The sequence below is a fragment of the Rhinolophus hipposideros genome (assembly GCF_964194185.1).
Source record: "Rhinolophus hipposideros genome assembly, chromosome: 13".
Taxonomy (NCBI): domain Eukaryota; kingdom Metazoa; phylum Chordata; class Mammalia; order Chiroptera; family Rhinolophidae; genus Rhinolophus; species Rhinolophus hipposideros.
The window spans coordinates 75,269,344-75,287,015 of record NC_138059.1 but is presented as its reverse complement, the minus strand read 5'-3'; the positions used below and the strand labels follow the sequence as shown (position 1 = coordinate 75,287,015).

Below are 17,672 nucleotides of genomic sequence, written 5' to 3'. Positions count from 1 at the left end.
GCCCACAGCTGCCTCTGTGCCGGGGACAGGCCTGGCCTTCTGAGGCCAGCAGCCTGGCCCTCCCACCCCCCACGCACATCACTGCCACGGCTCACTGCGTCCCAGCCACAGCCGTCTCGGCCCTCCCCAGACTACACCGGACTGTCCCTTCCAGCCTCGGGCCTTATCCTTGCTGCTTTCCTCTGCCTGGAGGATGGTGGCCTCCTCACTTCGCACACTTGCTCCCAAGTAAACAGCTTTCTTGCCCCCTCCCTTAGCTCGTCACCTTGCTTGTTTCCTCACAGGACTTCCAGTTTCTAAGTTATGTGCCTGTTTTATCTCTGCTTCCTCAGCGAGGACGTGAGCCTTGGACGTTAGCGGCCTAGATGGTCCCGGTCACTACTGTTTGCAGTGTCACCTCAGCACACAGCACAGGTAGGGGTTCAGTAAACATCTGTTACATGGATGAGAGGAATTACTACCCCATCAGATTTCCCTTTTCTGGTAGAAAGTCTCAGTTCTGCTCTAGGAGCAGCTACCGTTTTATTAGGTTGGTGCAAAAGTAATTGCAGTTTTTGCAATTTTAACCTTTTGAACCGCAGTTACTTTTGCACCAACCTAATACAAACGCTATGAGTAACAAGAGTGAAGAGAACCTTAAAAAACCACTTTGAGCTTGCCATCTAACTTGTGTGATTTTTCAAGGACTATGTTCTTCACAGCACACGCTGTTCTCTAACTCAGAAGGGCCAGGCTTGAAGCTGTGTACTCACTTAAGAAGGACGGCCTTTCATCGGGGTTTTGTGCCCACCCGCCTTCTATGAGCGAGAGCATCAGTGCTCGGTGAGGTATATCAAATGGCAGACTTTCTTCACTAGTGTCGGGTCGGTGTCCTTGTGACACACTATACATAATCTGCAAAGGATTGGTCACTTCTGTCAAAACAAATGGATTTCATTCATTAGAAATAGTTTATGATCCAATACACTACATACAGTCTAAAACCAACCAAATGAAATTGAAGGACTCTTAAAACCTTAGGACAAATTCACCCCCCTTTCTGTAAGAGGAACACATATATCCGGCGCTCGCCAGCTGTGTGCCTCTGTGGGAGGAGTTTGCACCGTGACCTCAGCTGGGCTCGGCCATGTGACTTGATCTGGCAATGCCATGTGAGCACAGCAGAGCTGAGTGGAACCTACTAGAGCCAGGAGGGGCCACAGCAACTGACATCCAATATGAATGGAGAAGTAAATGTGTGTTGTGTGAGCCACTGAGATTCTGAGGTGGTCTGACACAGCAGGCTGACTTATACAAACCTCAAAACAAAGAACTAATTTAAAAATTATTCTTCAGTATTTGCTGGTCTTTATACCAGGAGCACTAAATTTTTCATAGAAAGAGTTTTATAGCTGAAATGAATCTTAGAAATAGGAATTCAAAATTCTCATTTTGCAGATGCAAAAAATGAAGACTTGAGATTCAGTGGCTTGATCATAAAGCTAATTATTGTCAGAACAAGAATTAGAATCTAATTTTTATGATCCTTTAATCTAGTATGCTTTTCTGTATACGGTGGATTCGCAATTGATAAATTGCTATGTTTTTATAGTGTGTTTTCCACAAAATGAAGAATAAGCAAGTTTAAAATAAGATGAGCTTTAGACAGCTCTGAGTGTGGCTTACCAATGTGGTATGATCCAAACAAGGAAGTCGGAATCACTTACCCTCAAAAGGCTGTTTTCTGGATAAGACTTCCCATGTGATAACTGCATAGCTGTTTAAGATAAAAAGGATACGTACAGTATATTATAAACTAATTACGCATAATAAATTAAAATAACACTAAATTTAAAAGCTGATTGTGGAGATACCATTTTTGAAAGTTGATATGGTAGTGAATTGCTATATAAAGAATCGGCATATACAACCAAGATGAGGAATGTTCATTTACAGTTTTGTTTTGAAAGAGACTTAATCCTAACTTGAAAACTTAGAAAATTACTGTTACAAAAACTTGAACTTATATGCAAAAATAACTTGTGGCTAATTTAACAATCATTCTTGAACATGTAGATAAGCTATGCCTCCAACTATATGATTTTGTTATTCACACAAAAGAGAGCGATAAGGAAGGCCATCCTAGGTAACCCTAGTCTGACTTTTTTCTGGTCTAAATGGTGCTAAGTGTTAACCACACTGTCCCCACCCCCACATCAAAGTCTCATGATAAAACTCTGGAGTATTCTATTATAAATGGACAGGACAATACAGTATGCTTTAAACATTTTTTAAAGTTGTGTAAAAGTGGCTTAAAGCAAGGCATCTGTAATTTAAAAAATACCAATCACTGTGGTCTCTATTTTCACCACTTATAAGACAGTAAATATTACATTAAATGTAGCTTCAAAATTCTGATTGATAATCTTGTTGTTCAGACAAGTTAACTCTGAGCAGAAGTAACATGCTGCACCTGTATATGTAAGTACACATATACATATATACACACACCTGTATATAAGTACATGTTAAGCACCTGTTGATACATAAGTACATATAAGCACCTGTATGTATATAAGTACATATAAGCACCTGTATATATATGTACATATGAGCACCTGTATGTAAGTACATGAGCACCTGTATGTAAGTACACAAGAGCACCTGTATGTAAGTACATGAGTACCTGTATGTAAGCACACATGAGCACCTGTATGTAAGCACACAAGAGCACCTGTATGTAAGTACATGAGTACCTGTATGTAAGTACATGAGTACCTGTATGTAAGCACACATGAGCACCTGTATGTAAGCACACAAGAGCACCTGTATGTAAGTACATGAGCACCTGTATGTAAGTACACAAGAGCACCTGTATGTAAGTACATGAGTACCTGTATGTAAGCACACATGAGCACCTGTATGTAAGCACACAAGAGCACCTGTATGTAAGTACATGAGCACCTGTATGTAAGTACACAAGAGCACCTGTATGTAAGTACATGAGTACCTGTATGTAAGCACACATGAGCACCTGTATGTAAGCACACAAGAGCACCTGTATGTAAGCACACATGAGCACCTGCATTTACATAAGCACACATGAGCACCTGTATATGTCATGCTTGACGCTGGCTCTGGACTTCTGCCCAGGCTCGTAGTTCTCAGGCGGCATGTAGATAATTGTGCCTCCTTCTGGTGCAGATTTGCTGTTTCGTGACTGGGACAGGGACATCATGCGCCATTTGGACAACCCAAAATCTGCGATCTGCCAGGGAAAAGAGTAAGTAACTGGATTTAAAATTGTCTTTCATAAAGTCTAAGAATGAACTCTGTTTCTATTCAAATGAGCCCAGAGGAAATGCTCTATGTATTACTTTCACTTCTGTGTTCTACCAGTTTTTTAGCAAATTGCACCCGTAACACTGAGCCAGTTACGCTAGAAACAGTACACACTGACTTGAAGTTTAGCACAGCAGACACATTTTAGAAGGGAGACTAAGTTTTGAAAAATTAAAGCGGAGTATTTTTTGCTTGAAAATCTGAATGAATGTACACACTGAACACTTAACTTTTCATGGCAAGGAGCTTTATATTTATAGCATGTGCTCTTCAAATTCACGTACACTCACAGAATTGCTGCACAAATGCCATGTTTCAGGCCCTAAACCCCTCTGGGTGGTATGAAGGCTCTAGGGGCCACACAGCCCTCTTACCCCACTTAGCACTGTAAACCATTCCCCCTCCCACCCTCTAAAAGCAAAACAGTACTCCAGTGACACATCTGCCAGGACAACAAGCATCATTGTGCTCAGTAACGCGCACAAGTGCTTCTGTGCCTGAGCCAGAATCTGCAAACCACTGGCTAAGTATCGGTTTGGGAGCAGTGTTGGAGAAAGTGAGTGCCTGAGCTTGCTTCCTTATGCACGCCTCTACTTCCTGTAATCTCCTCATCTTTTTGGTTACAAACCCGGCCTAGAACCTTAATCAGAATGCCCTCCATCAGCCCACGTAGTTGACTTTCACATGGCTTTTCACCATACTTCTCCCCTTGCTCTATCGCAAACAATACCACATATGAAAGACATGATTCATTAGTTCTGGGTCTTCAACAAAAAATGTTCTGCTGACAAGAGCTCCATTACTCTTAAGGATCTTGATAAATTTGTCATTCAGCAATGAAGACAAGCAGCAGCAGGAACCCCCCATTCTACACACGATCTTAATGTGCATTTCAAAGCTAAAGATTTTCTGTTTCATTAAAAAAATGATAAAAAACTTAGAGGAAATTAAAATACACTCCTCATAAAAGTCATCCAAATCCTATCACTCTGCTAGAATAGCAACTTTCATTTGTATATACTATTCCTATCTGTAAAATTGTAAAGCTGTGAAGACCCACCTTTAAGTATTCTGGTTTCCACACAAGACGGACAGAATAGCAGAGAAAGTATATACAGTACACATAAATGGCTGCTTTTCAAATAAGCCTATCACTGGTTCATTTGTATCTAAGATGCACTAATGAACACTTGACCAACAGATGACCAAATTGAATTGTATTTTTTAAAGTAGAAAAGTCTCAATTGATCTTAATTAGTAGTAAATATTTTTCTTTTAGATACTATGTTTCTGGTTAGCAGTCCAGTAAGAAATCATACTTCAAAAAACTGTAGAAAGATGTGAATTTCATTTAGCATTTTTGAAGCTGTTTTGAACTTCATTTAAAGGCTCTTCCTAGAAGACAGGCAGATCAAAGAATTCTTACTTTTCCATGGGTCACTGATGAACTTTGACTTCTGAGGGACATTCACAAAGTGAAAAGTGGGGCCACACAGGGTGCATGCATAGGGTATTGCTGATTTAGGAGAATAGTGTCAGAAAGGTCATAGTTCTGCCTGTATGTGCTAAACTTAATAAAAATTACAAAAAATACACAAAGCCAAACTATTTTAAAGTCTATTCATGTCAAAGACCAAGGGGACCCTACTGGTGGAGGAGGGAGAGGATGTGGGGATCACCACCTATTACGTGTATATTTCAGGTTACTGAGAACTTGCAAACACCTGTATGGCACTCTCAGTGCTCTCTGGGGGATAGAAGGGAGACGTACCATAGCACCCGAGAAAAGAAAATGCCTTTGGGATCTACATTCTGGTAGGAGACTATCCTTAATCCCTGGTTAAAAGTTTTAGAAAATTTTATAAAAGGGATACTTTCTGAGTAATTAATGAACGAGCCAGCAAGAACTCACGAAAAACAAATTGTATTAGGCTAGTGGTCAATTTTAGACCTCATGTGAGATATTGCAAGTGCTGGCACAATGCCTAGCACCCCACAGTTGCTCCACAAATATTTACTGAATAAAAGAATGACTGACTTCATTTCTTTTTTTTTTGACAGTATTATTGCTGTCAAAGAGTAAATGTAAAGAGAGTTTGTATGTTATAAAACATTCTGAGGCACGATAATAATCATACACTTGGCTATCAAGTTAGCAGGCCTGTCTGGTATGGACAAAAGACCTGAAAGTCATTCATTTAACAAATATTTATTGAATGTTTCTATATGGTATGTGAGCATCCGGCAGTTACTAAAATTTCTGTCTCCCTGACTGTAACTGGGGGAGATGGTCAATAAACATATTAATAAGAAATGTTCTGTTCGATGGTGACAAATACTGTGGAGCAGCATACATTGAGGTGTGAGGGTGGAGGGGAACTGAGTGGGAGGTGTAGGGACAGCGGCTGGGAAGATGAGGCTGATGACAGTGTGGGAGTGGGCCGCAAGGACATCTGGGAAAGCAGTCAAATGAGGACTTCTAGAACATTCTTCTGGATAGAATGAGGAAACATGGGCTGTGTCCTAGCTCTTGTAGGAGTCCTCCAAATAAACAGTGATTATTCGCCAACAGTGCTGATTAACAAAAGGACTGAGAGGGACCTGGAGGGAGGGACTTAGCACCATGCTGTACAGCTCTGATCTGAGCTTTGTACAGGGTAATGTTTAATGATGAGTTGAAGATACAAAAAACTAGCTAATGAAATTTGAGGATGACACAAAGCTGGGAAAGAAGTCACAACCCTTGGACTACAGAAATAACATTCAAAAAGGTCCCGATCACGCAGGTCTAACAAGATAACTGCTGATGTCCAGAAAGTATTCCATAGGGAGCACATGAGGAGGTGTGGCTTAAGCAACAACACATGGAAAAGGACCTCTCGGGGCTGATCTACACAAAGCCCATTCTGAGTGTTGTGATGGTGGTTCCCCGAAAGCTGATGAATGATTAAGGAACTATAAGTCAAGTATTAGGACTTGAGGGCAAATGAACTTCCATTCAGTTCTACACTGATCAGACCACAGCAAGAGTGTTTTGTTCAGTTCTGAGAATCAAAGTTTAAGATAGACTTGAACACACAATCATTTAGGTGGCGGCCGGGATTAAAAGCCATGTAAGGTGGAATTTGGCTGAAGGACTGAGGGCTGTTCAGCAGGCAGAAGGCCGACACACAAACGTGTGTGAGGGGCCGGGTCATAGCGATCTGCATGTAGCGGGAGGCTGTCCTATGCAGGTAGGACTGGACTCAGTTTCTCACAGAGTAGAGCTAGGACCAGCGGGCGGCAGCAGCGGAGAAGGAGTTTTAATTGACCACACAAGAAAATGTCAGTTATTCCAGCATGGATGTCGAGACTCCCCATCGTGGGATAAGTGCGTCAGGAGATGAGGGATTATGCTAAGGACCCAGGGACTAGCTGTCCACGGGGAACCTCTACCTGTGTGGCACTCTAACTGCTGTCATAGATTGGTTTCTTTTTCGGCAGTACTGAGGCAGCTGCTTTCTTTCCCTTCCTCTCCCATTTTATTCTAGGAAAAGGAAGTGCTTTCAAAGAGTTCATTTTTTTCATTTAATTTTCCTCACAGTTTTGTACTAATTTTTCTGTTATTTCAACTTCCCTATTATTTATTTCTTTGAACGTTTTTGATATTTGTAATAATATTCAATTATGTATAAGAAATACAGCAAAATACTATATAAAATAAAGTGAGTTACGTTAAGTATTAATTAATATAAAAAGTAACTACTTTTTATTTGCTGTCATCAGATATAGGGTGACTGAAAATACTACTATATCTGGTATCTTGAGATACATCTTATACTTCATACAAAAATTAAATCAAAATAATAAAATTAATTCAAAAGCATAAAACTATGAAACGTTTAGAACATAGAAAAAAATCTACAATACCTGTAGCTTAATGAAGAATGTTTAGACCTGACAGCAAAAGCATGATCATAAAAAAAAAATGTTAAGTTGGACTTCACCAAAATGAAAACTTCTGCTTTGTGAAAGACCCTGTGAAAGACCCAAAGGATGGAAAGAACAAACTGTGGAATGGGAGAAAATAGTTGCAAACTACATATCTGATGAAGGACTCATGTCAAGAAAATATATAGAACTCTCAAAACCCAACAGTGAAGAAAACAAAAATCCAATTAGAAAATGGGCTTCAGACATCAAAACTTTTCACTAAAAAAGATATACAGATGGCAGATAAGCTCACGAGGAGGTGCTCAGCATCATTAGCTATTAAATATGCAAATTAAGACCATGATGAGATATTACTATATACTTATTAGAACAGCGAAAATAAAAACTGTGATAATACCAAATGCTGGTGAGGATGTTGAAAATCTGGCTCTATCACACATTGCTGGTGGAATATAAAGTGGTACAGCCACTCCGGAAAGTTGCTGGATAGTTTCTTAAAAACTAAACACACCCTTACCATGTGACCCAGGCAGCTGCACTCTTGGTCATTTTTTTCAAAAAGCTGCACAGGTTGTTCCTAGGGGCTTTACGGTAATTGCCAAAGACTGGCAATAACCAAAGTATCCCTCGGTAGATAAATGGCTAAACAAGTGGGGTGGACCCATACCATGGATACTGTTCAGCAGTGAGAAAGGACAAGTTACTGATGCAGGCACCAACTTGGATGGATCCCAAAGGCATTACGTGAAGTGAACAAAGCAAATCTGGAAATATCACACACCACATGATTCTATTTAGAAAGCATTCTCCAAATGAGAACATTCTAGAGATGGAAAAGAGACTGGTGTTCTCCAGGGGTGGGTGGGGAGGGGAGGAATGGGTGTGACTAGAAAGGAGTGGCATGAACACTGTGTTTGGGGTGGTGGAGTAGTGCTGTATCTTGATTGATTGGTTACACAGGTCTACTACACATGGGCCAGAGTACAGGACTACAAATATGCATAGTACCAGTGTCAGATTCTGAGCCCCGAAGATGTGCGATCAGTGTGTGATGGAACAGTTTCCCACTGGGGAAACTGTGTGAAGGGGACATGGGACCTCTGTATTATCTTTGCAACTTCCAGTGTATCTACAATAATTTCAAAATAAAAAGTAAAAAAAGGTATATGCCACAATTTCAGTTAAGAACATAATGATTTTGTATTTTGTACTATGATTCTCTCTACCTCTGTGGTCTAGGAATAATTAAGCCATTGCGGCAGGAAGAAGGGAACTGAAAGTAAGAGTTGGGCTATACCGTATTTCCCCAAAAATAAGACCAGCTCTTATATTAATTTTTGCTCCAAAAGATGTATTAGGGTGTATTTTCAGGGGATGTCTTATTTTTTCATGTACAACAATCTATATTTATTCAAGTACAGTCATGTCATCTTCTAGAACATCGTCATAACGTACTAAATGCGTCCGTCTGGCTGACGATCTTACCTGGGGTTTATTTTCGGGATAGGTCTTATTTTCAGGGAAACATGGTAGAAAGGGAGGTATTAAATCAGTCAGTGGAAGAGTAACTAAAAAGCTGTTAATCCCAAAGATGCTGACCAGCTGTTTTCAGAGCAGTCACCTTGACATGGAATTCACTATCCAGGAGGATGTTCTGCGTCTTCAGGTCGTGATGGAGGAGGGGAGGGGTCATGTTGTGCAGGTAGTTCACGCCCAGCGCGATTTCATGCAGGATGCGGAACCGCAAGGGCCAGGCCACATCCGGGTACTCCGTTTTCTTTGGATGCATGGAAGAAACGAAACCCAATCAGTGCCACATTTCATTACATTCCCACTTAGAAAATGAAATACTCCATGAGGAAATGTAGTGTAAATGAAGGTCAAAACATATGCTCATTTCTATGACAGAGCATCAATTTGACATTAACATCCTTGTATCTGACTTTCCTCACCTTTTAGAGAAAATACTAACTGTATAGTATACTCCTTTTAGTTTACATCGGCGATGCAACTACGTTACATCGGGTTTTCTTTCTTCAGTTGACACAGTTTCAATTACTTTTTATCTGTATAATACCCAGACATACGAGGTGTGATAAAAAAAATATGGTGAATGTATGAATTTTTAAAAAAAAAATGTATTACAGTAAAAGACACATTGCCATTAATCCCCCTCAAAATATTCCCCCTCGCTTCGAACACACTCATCCCATCATTCTTACTACTTTCTGAAGCAGTTCTGGAAGTCCTCTTTCATGTTTTCAGTTGCACTATCGTGGCTGTCTCAATGTCCTGAATCATTTTGACTTTGGGGAAGAGCCAGAAGTCACATGGTGCCAGATCTGATGAATAAGGTGGATGAGGACACACCATAATATTTTTATTTGACAGAGGTTGCTGTACCAGAAGCGATGTGTGACACGGAGCCTTTCCATTGTGATCACAAAATACGGTGAATGCTGCTGCTGCGTGCCATCCAACGGAAAGGCAGGGATCTTCAATATGGGAAGTGGCACGTTGAACCTTAGTAACAGTGTGTGACAAGCTTCAACTTGTTTGGTGCAGTCAGTCAGGTGTGAGCTATGGTTGAGAGAAGGTGTTTTTAAAGTGTGCTATAAATCATCCTCCATCATGACAATGCTCCGTGTCACACATAGCTTCTAGCATAAGGCAATTCTGTCAAATAAAAACATTATGGTGTGTCCTCATCTACCTTATTCACTGGATGTGGCACCGTGTGACTTCTGGCTCTTCCCCAAAGTCAAAATGATTCAGGACATCGAGGCAGCCATGACAGCGCAACTAAAGACACTCATGAAGAGGACTTCCAGAACTGACTCAGAAAGTGGCAAGAACATGGGCTAATTGTGTTCCAAGTGAGGAGCAGTTTGAGGGAGATTAATGGCAATGAGTTTTACTCTTTTACTGTAATACATTTTTTGAAATTTAAATATTCATCGTACTTTCTGATTATACCATGTATACCTATGCCCACACCCATCTCCCTGTTCTATGGCTTATATTAAGTAACGTGTGTGTGTCCGTGCGCGCGCCCACACGCGCCCACACACACACACGCAGACACACTGTTTGTAGTACCTGCTAACGCATTCAATCAAAATTAATATTTTAATTTTCCTATTATTTAAAAGCATTCTTTATTATAATCATTGTATCAATTAAAAATTATGACCATATCATATTTATTAACTAAGCATTAACATCTCATACTTTTAACTATATAATTTATATGCATTCCAAACTTGAAAAATTAGCCTTAAATTTTGTTTTTATGATGGAGACAAAGATTATCTTCACTTCTAACACATGTATAATATAGACACATTTAAAACATAATGTTTTCTATTTCTTCATACTTACAAGTGATATCCAGCTGTACTTTCTTAAAATAAATGTTTTCTGAACATAAAAATTAATGCAGCATCTCAGGAAAATGAATATACTCAGAAACATTAGATGTTTGGGAAGATCTGACAATGAATCATCAGGCAACATGCCACTGGGTACATTTTTCTAAGTGACATGAATAAGTGTGCTTCCACTGAAAGCTCCAAACTGTTTCTGAGAATGTTTTCTGCAAATGGATCAGCTTCCAGTTCAGTGAGCAACCTGGCAGGAAAGCGGGTCAAAATACTATGCGTTTACACTGTATTTTGATTTATTTCAAATAGTCTTTGGGGAGAGTGCTTTAAGAGAAATCCCACCCTAGTAACGCAATACAGGAAACCAAAAGAAACAAACACTGATGTTGTATGAATGTTACTTCCTCTGGTATACACAGAGACCCGTCTACTAGAGTAACTGAATCTTTTAATCTGGACCCGTCTACTAGAGTAACTGAATCTTAAAAAGGTATCTTTTCTGAAAATTGTGTAGTTTCAAGAAGTAAGGGGGCCTCTGCAGTGTAGGCTCTGACCAGGGAGCAGTGCTGCTCTCTGTTTTATGACTCCTTCCAGGAGTCAGCAACCCCCGTGAAGGAGGCTGCTAGGATTTCTAGTGAGCTCCTAACGGGGGGTGCCCGGGTACGTACTGCGGTGCTGGGGTACGGGAGGAAGACATTAGAATTTCTACTTACATTCATTTTCAAAAAGAAATGTGCTTAAATAGTATCTGCACCTTGCTTGCTGTGGTGGTTACGCAAATCTTACACACTGACACTAGTTTACTTTACTCCGTCTTTGTCCCAGATGGTCACATCATAGAATGTAATGTGTCCTGAAACAGAGGAAGTCACTCCACAGTGGTTGACACTGGCACTCACTGTCCCTTTGCACTTACAGAACACAGATGCATCAAAACCTAGGAGCAGCCAGTAATGGGATTTTACAGCTTATGTCACCCCGTTTTAACTAAACTGATCCTCACTAAATGGACTGAGTGGTTTAAAAAGGTTTGTTGAGAGAAACTGCAGGTTGGAGATAATATCAGCTCAAACAACACTAACTACATGTATTTTGAGAATGAGAATCCTCAAATGTGTTTACCGATGTGATTCACAATCAAAGCCAGAGTTAACTGGTACCGTAAGAGAAAAAGTAAAGGCTCCTGCCATGTTTTATTATGGAAAAGCGAATGTATTTGGAACTCAGAGACCGATTTCTTTGGCCTAGTAACTCAGAACTTTATGAATTGGTATTTTAAACATTCAATTTGAACCCTAAACTTTAACATAAAATAAAATCTGGCCTGAGAGTGGATTGTATAGTGTGCAGAGTTTATCTTTTCTCTTTCCTAAGCCTACATGTGGTATTGGAATTCAGTGGAAAACTCAGGAAGAGTAACCTAAGCCAAATAATCTAGGAGCCTTAGAATACAGGGCCCAACTCCACATTTTCAACAACACAGAAGACGCCATAAATGGTGAAACTTTACCACTGCATTTGTTTTTCATTATTCTTTTTTTGATTCATCTATGTATCTCCAAATAATTTGATCATATATAAAACCAAAGCAACATATAGCTTGAAAAAGAGAACTGTAGCCACAGAAAATGTAAACACTTACCTTATGTAGGAGTTCATTTAATGATCCATTTGGCATGTATTCAGTGACTATTCCCAAAAATTCAGGCTCATTGCAAATTCCCAAAATTGGAAGAATGTAACTAAATCTAGCTTTGTGTAAAATTTCAGCTTCTCTTAAGACATCATTTCTTTCACTAAAGAAAAAAATACATATAATTATTTCAAAGTGATGAAAAATACACAATTATCATGCCCATGATATTAGGTAAGCCTGGAGTTTTTCATTAATTAGCTTTTGACCTCATGTAAATTATGTAAGTTCTCTGTCCGTTAGTTTCATCGTATTTAAAGTAGGAATACACCTACCCTATCTATTCCACAGGTTTGTTTACCTAGAGATCGAAATAACTTCTATCAGCTACTGAAAGAAAAAAGTTACACCCAGGTTATTATTATAGTACTTTCCTAGGAAAAGGAAAAAACACGATGAGTAAGTTACAGAGTCTGTATTAGAACAGATGGTGTGTGAACTAATTAAACTAAGTTTCTGTCATACTAAAATGATCAGTTTTGATTAGAACATTGAATTTTATGGCTGCCTATCATGTAAACTTTTCCCAGATATCCTGCATATTAAAACACCTAAATGTTGTTGATTTAAATGATTAGATGATAGTTGTTAGACACGGGAACTCAGGAAAAACACACTGAGAACAGGTGAATGCTAACTGATGCCTGGAGTAATTCTGTATCCCACATTCATTTGCTTATTCATAAATAAGACTAAGAAATGTTGAACTTTTATTAAGAATAAACTGTGTTCAGCATTATGGATAATACTGAAAAAAACAAAACAAAACAAAGCAAAACAAAACCACAGCCCATGCCCATAAGCTGCCAGAAATCTGTAAAGAAAAATAAATACCCACTGTGGTTTTGATTTGTATTTTCCTGATGGCAGTGATGTTCAATACCTTTCAAATACCTATTAGCCATTTATGTCCTCTTTGGACGTGTTAATTACCTTGATTTTGGCAGTCATCCCACAATGGATGTGTGTCCAATCATCATGCAGTAAGTATACTTTATGCAGTTTAAGTGCGTGCTTAGTTGCACTGCCAGTCGTGTAAAAGTATAGCACAATTATGTACAGTACAGAAAACTTGGTAATGATAATAAATGAGTTTACACTGATTTACGTGTTTACTATATTTTCTCATTATTTTAGAGTAGACTTTTTCTACTTATTAAGAAAGTCTGCTGTGAACAGTGTGAGATGTAATGCAGGCAGCAGCTCATACACCTCATGTTTACTGTCTCTTGATTCATTATTTCTCTTGTGCTTGTTTTAATCTCGTGTTTTGCACAGTGATGTGCTGCACAGGCGTGCAGCCCAGGAGCAATGGCTGGAGCGCACAGCCAGGTGTGTCGTGCTCGCTAGGATGTGCGCACGTGACGAAACATCTGACCACGCAGTTCTCTGAACATTCCCTGACTTTAAGTGGCACATGACTGTATACAACTATTTGTCAATTATTCCTCAAGAAAGTTAAAAAAATAGGGAAAGCAAATAAAAAAGGAAAGAAAAACTAAAACAAAATATAAGGCAGAATGTGATTAGTGCCACCCAAAAGAAAAAGAAAAAAGTAACTAAATGAATAAATGTATCAAGGAAGTCAGAGTGAGGGCTGTTTTGAAAATGGCGAAGTGTAATGTGAGGCAGGCCACGTAGCAAACTGTGTAAATGGAGTGAAGGGGGACAGGGCAGGCTAGTGCCATATCTCAGACCCTCAAAGCCAGACAATGATGACAGCATTTACACTCTATTTGGTATTTTCCGAGTCGTGGCCACAGGTTTTTAAGCAGAGGAGTGACAGGAGCAGAACAAAGTCTTAGGGAGATTAACTTGGCAGCAGGATGTAGGGTCAGAAGGGGGCGGAGTTCGCAAAGCAGGTGCTGTAAGTGATGTCACTACGAGGATGTGAAGCGGTGAGAGCCACGGCTACAAAGGCTGCGGTGGGAATGGACAGAAAAACACTGGCTGACTAGAATGCCCCAAATGGCCAGGCTGTGGCGACTGAGTGACTGGCTACAGGATATAAAAGGAAGGGAGCCAAAGATGTCATCAGTCTTTACCCTAGTGCATGGGTGTTTGTAGCAGCAACAACAGGACTAGAAACGTCTCCAGGAGAAGCCTGTTAGGTAAGTGATGATTAGTTGGCTCTTAAACCACCCAAGCTCTGGATGAATGGCTGTTGCAATACGCAAAGCAACAGACATTCCAGACCAGACAATGAGGCCTGCTTTAAAAATAAACAGAGAGCAAAATAAAGCAAAAAATCTTAGTTATGTTTTGAATAAATGAACATATACATACTTATGTTTCAAAATTGAAGAGTTACAAGAGGGCATACCCTGTTCTTCAGCCACTTAACACCCCAACTGTGAGGCAACCAATTACATGAGTCTGTGAGCCCTGTTTCAATTAAGCTTATATTCCCTAAATTGGGACATTTCCACATTTGCATCAAGGGATGTAGGGCAGTTAGACAGTTACTGTGCAGCATGCTTGCAGGGCATCAGGATGGACCAGAAGAGCCCTGGCTACTCTGAGGAAGAGCTACAGCAGGGCATGCTGGGAAGTATCAGCAAGGCTACACTCTTCTCCCCATTCAGGGTCTGAGGCACTCTTCCTTCTCTTTGATCCTGTTATGTGTGGGCTACTTTAGATGCACTATCATCCTAAGACCAACCCTCCAAAGTTGGTTTCATTGTCCCCACTTTATAAAGGAGGGCACTCAAACTCCAATCAATAATTTTCTAATGGTCACACACACAACAATAAGTGGCAGGGTTGGAGTCAGACTTAAATTGCTATCATGGGACTCTAAAGCCTGTGTTCTTTCCATTCCAGTGCGTGTCAGAGAAGAAGGAAAGTTCTTGAAGTCATATTTTGGGAAGATTGAGTGGGAAAGCAGAAAAAGCCAAAATCGTTTGAAAGTAGGTTTTTATATTTTTAAAATGTAAACTACATTTTCTGTAGACATATTACCAAAATTACCAGAAAGCAGTTATGGTGTCTACAGGGTGTTTAAACAACCAGTCAGATTCATCTACTCAGAAGGAGCTGGGCGATTGTTGGGGAAGGTCCACTCATTGGGCAGAAAGAAGTGAGGTTATGAAGTGAGAACGCCTCACTGATCCCTAAAGTAAGAACATGAAACATGTAAACTCACTTTACTCTCAGGTGAGCCCAAAGAACAATTATCTGTGCCACAGCCCAGAGGTCCCTGTATTTATTATTCCCGCCTTCTAAGTGAGGAAACACACAGTGTGTGAGTCAACAGCATAGCCCAGCCCTGTGCTCAGACTGTATACTACTGATGTTAGCACTGCAGGAAACAGGCGGGAGAAAACGTGATGCAGTCCTGCCCGAGTGTTTCACTGGTCTTTATGGCTTCTCGGACATCAATTCATTTCCTACCCGATTTGGAAAAGAATTTTAGACTATGAAAATTGTAACACGGCACAAAATTTAGATAAAATCTTGAGAGGCAGTAGCCACAACCGGGGGGAGGGGGGATCAATTTGCTTGAGAATACCTAATAGTACCTTCAGTGCTAGACTTCCATATGTGTGGCTGATTGTAAAATATTAATATACCTACCATCACCCTTCAAACTTGACTACTTATACACACTTGCCCAGTGCTTGCTCTACAGAACTGAAGTCCCAGGGTAAACAGACCACAGCCTGTATCAGGAGGCCCGGATTATGGTATACAAAAGGTGGGGACAACCTCTAGAGGTGTCTCAAGTCTACTGGGTGATCTGGCCCATCCAGCCTATGCCAAGGGAGAGCCAAGAAAAGCCACAGACAGATCGGAGTGCAGTGAACAATGGAAGGCAGAGCTGAGGAATGTATCTGATACTGGATACTTCCAGCCTCTGGCCAATCAGGCATCTAGCCTGCTGCTTTTTCACAGGAGGGAAGGAAGGCTGAGGAGAGCCTGCGACTTGGGACGTTAACTCACTAAGAACAATGCAGGGCCCTGGGAGGGAAATGCACATTAGGGACCGGACCCACACACCGGCCTACCGTAGACGGTTGAAATGCTTTTCAGGAAACAGAATCTAATGCCAGCCTTCTCTTAAAACCAGGACAGGGCACTAAAATTGTTCCAGTTTGTGAGAGAGATTCCAAATTTTGGGGCATTTAACAGTTATGATTCGGCTTTCTGTTAGCTGAAATAATATTTCCTCTGGGGACAGGCTTTCCTGGGAGATTGAGCGAGAACCTGAACAGCTAACGTGAATTTGGTATCTAAACTTACACGACTACACGTGATAAGCCACAAACAAAAGCAACCACACAAAGCACCTTCCAAAACTTCGCAGACCCGAGGGTGGTGCTCAATAAACATACATTTTTAAAGGCTACACGTAAAAAAAGACTGGTGACATAAATTGTAACAGTGTCTTAAATATCTCGGCGTGATACCAACACCAGTGTTAGATACTCTGGATCCTGTTCCAGGACAGTGCTGGGGGGCGCAGGGCCACACTTCCCAGCTCAGCCGCACGTGTGGTCCGCAGCCCGACTTGGGAGAAACAGGGACGATCCATCCGGCGTCCAGGAGCGACGTGCGGGGCGGGCTGCGAGGCTGGTGCGGCCGCGAGGCGGGCAGGGTGGTCCCCGCGCCCGGCCGGTCCCGGTCCCGGAGGGCGGCCAGGGCAGCGCGGGCCGGGCGCTTACCTGTCGAGCAGCGGGGTGTGGATGTGCAGGTGCTTCACCGCCACCTGCACGCGCCAGTCGGCGTGGCGCGCGGACGACACAGTGCCGGACGCGCCGCGGCTGAGGAAGCGCAGGTCGGCGAGCTTGTGCGAGGGCACCGCGGGCAGCGCGCTGCAGATGGGCTCTGCGCTCATGGTTCCGGGCACCGGGGTTCCGGGCACCGGGGTTCCGGGCCGCGCTGCCCGCTCGCCGCTCCCGCCCCGCCACAGCTGCCCGCCGGGCCTCCTGCCGCGGGCGGGTGCTAGGTCGCCGGGCCGCCCATCGCAACGCGGCGCGAAAGGCGCCGCTTCTCCGGAGCCGAGCAGACTGTCGTCCTGAGACCCGCAGGGACTCCGCGGCGGCGGCTGAGGCGCCTCCTCTCCGCTCCCTCCCTGGCCCCGCCCGGCGCCCGTGGCCCCGCCCGGCGTCCCTGGCCCCGCCCGGCGTCCCTGGCCCCGCCCCGCGTCCCTGGCCCCGCCCGGCGTCCCTGGCCCCGCCCCGCGTCCCTGGCGCCCCTGGCTCCTCCCAGCGCCCCGCCCCGCCCCCGCACGCCGGCCGCTCTCGCGGAGCAACGGGCTGGAGGCCGCTGTTTGGGCGACCCCTGCGGGCCGGCGCCGGAAGCCCCACGTGTATTCCGTCGCTCGCGCAGGTGTGAGGAGG

General features: G+C 42.3%; 1 protein-coding gene across 4 annotated transcripts in view; it reads right to left on the bottom strand.

Moving 5' to 3' along the window:
• The window catches only part of RIPK2 (receptor interacting serine/threonine kinase 2), a 30,535-nt gene extending 13,122 nt beyond the window's left edge, over positions 1-17,413 (bottom strand). For 2 of the 4 annotated variants that reach the window (XM_081070776.1, XM_081070775.1), the window contains exons 1-6: positions 16,995-17,406; positions 12,280-12,433; positions 8,876-9,031; positions 3,090-3,247; positions 1,707-1,756; positions 753-914 (exon numbers count right to left, since the gene is read on the bottom strand). In XM_081070776.1, coding sequence (XP_080926902.1) covers positions 753-914; positions 1,707-1,756; positions 3,090-3,247; positions 8,876-9,031; positions 12,280-12,433; positions 16,995-17,167 — 853 coding nt within the window. In that variant the 5' untranslated portion in view covers positions 17,168-17,406. Of the gene's footprint in view, positions 1-752; positions 915-1,706; positions 1,757-3,089; positions 3,248-8,875; positions 9,032-12,279; positions 12,434-16,994 lie in introns of all 4 variants that reach the window. The other 2 variants (XM_081070773.1, XM_081070774.1) reach the window with 2 other exon arrangements.
• Between the last annotated feature and the right edge of the window lie 259 nt (positions 17,414-17,672).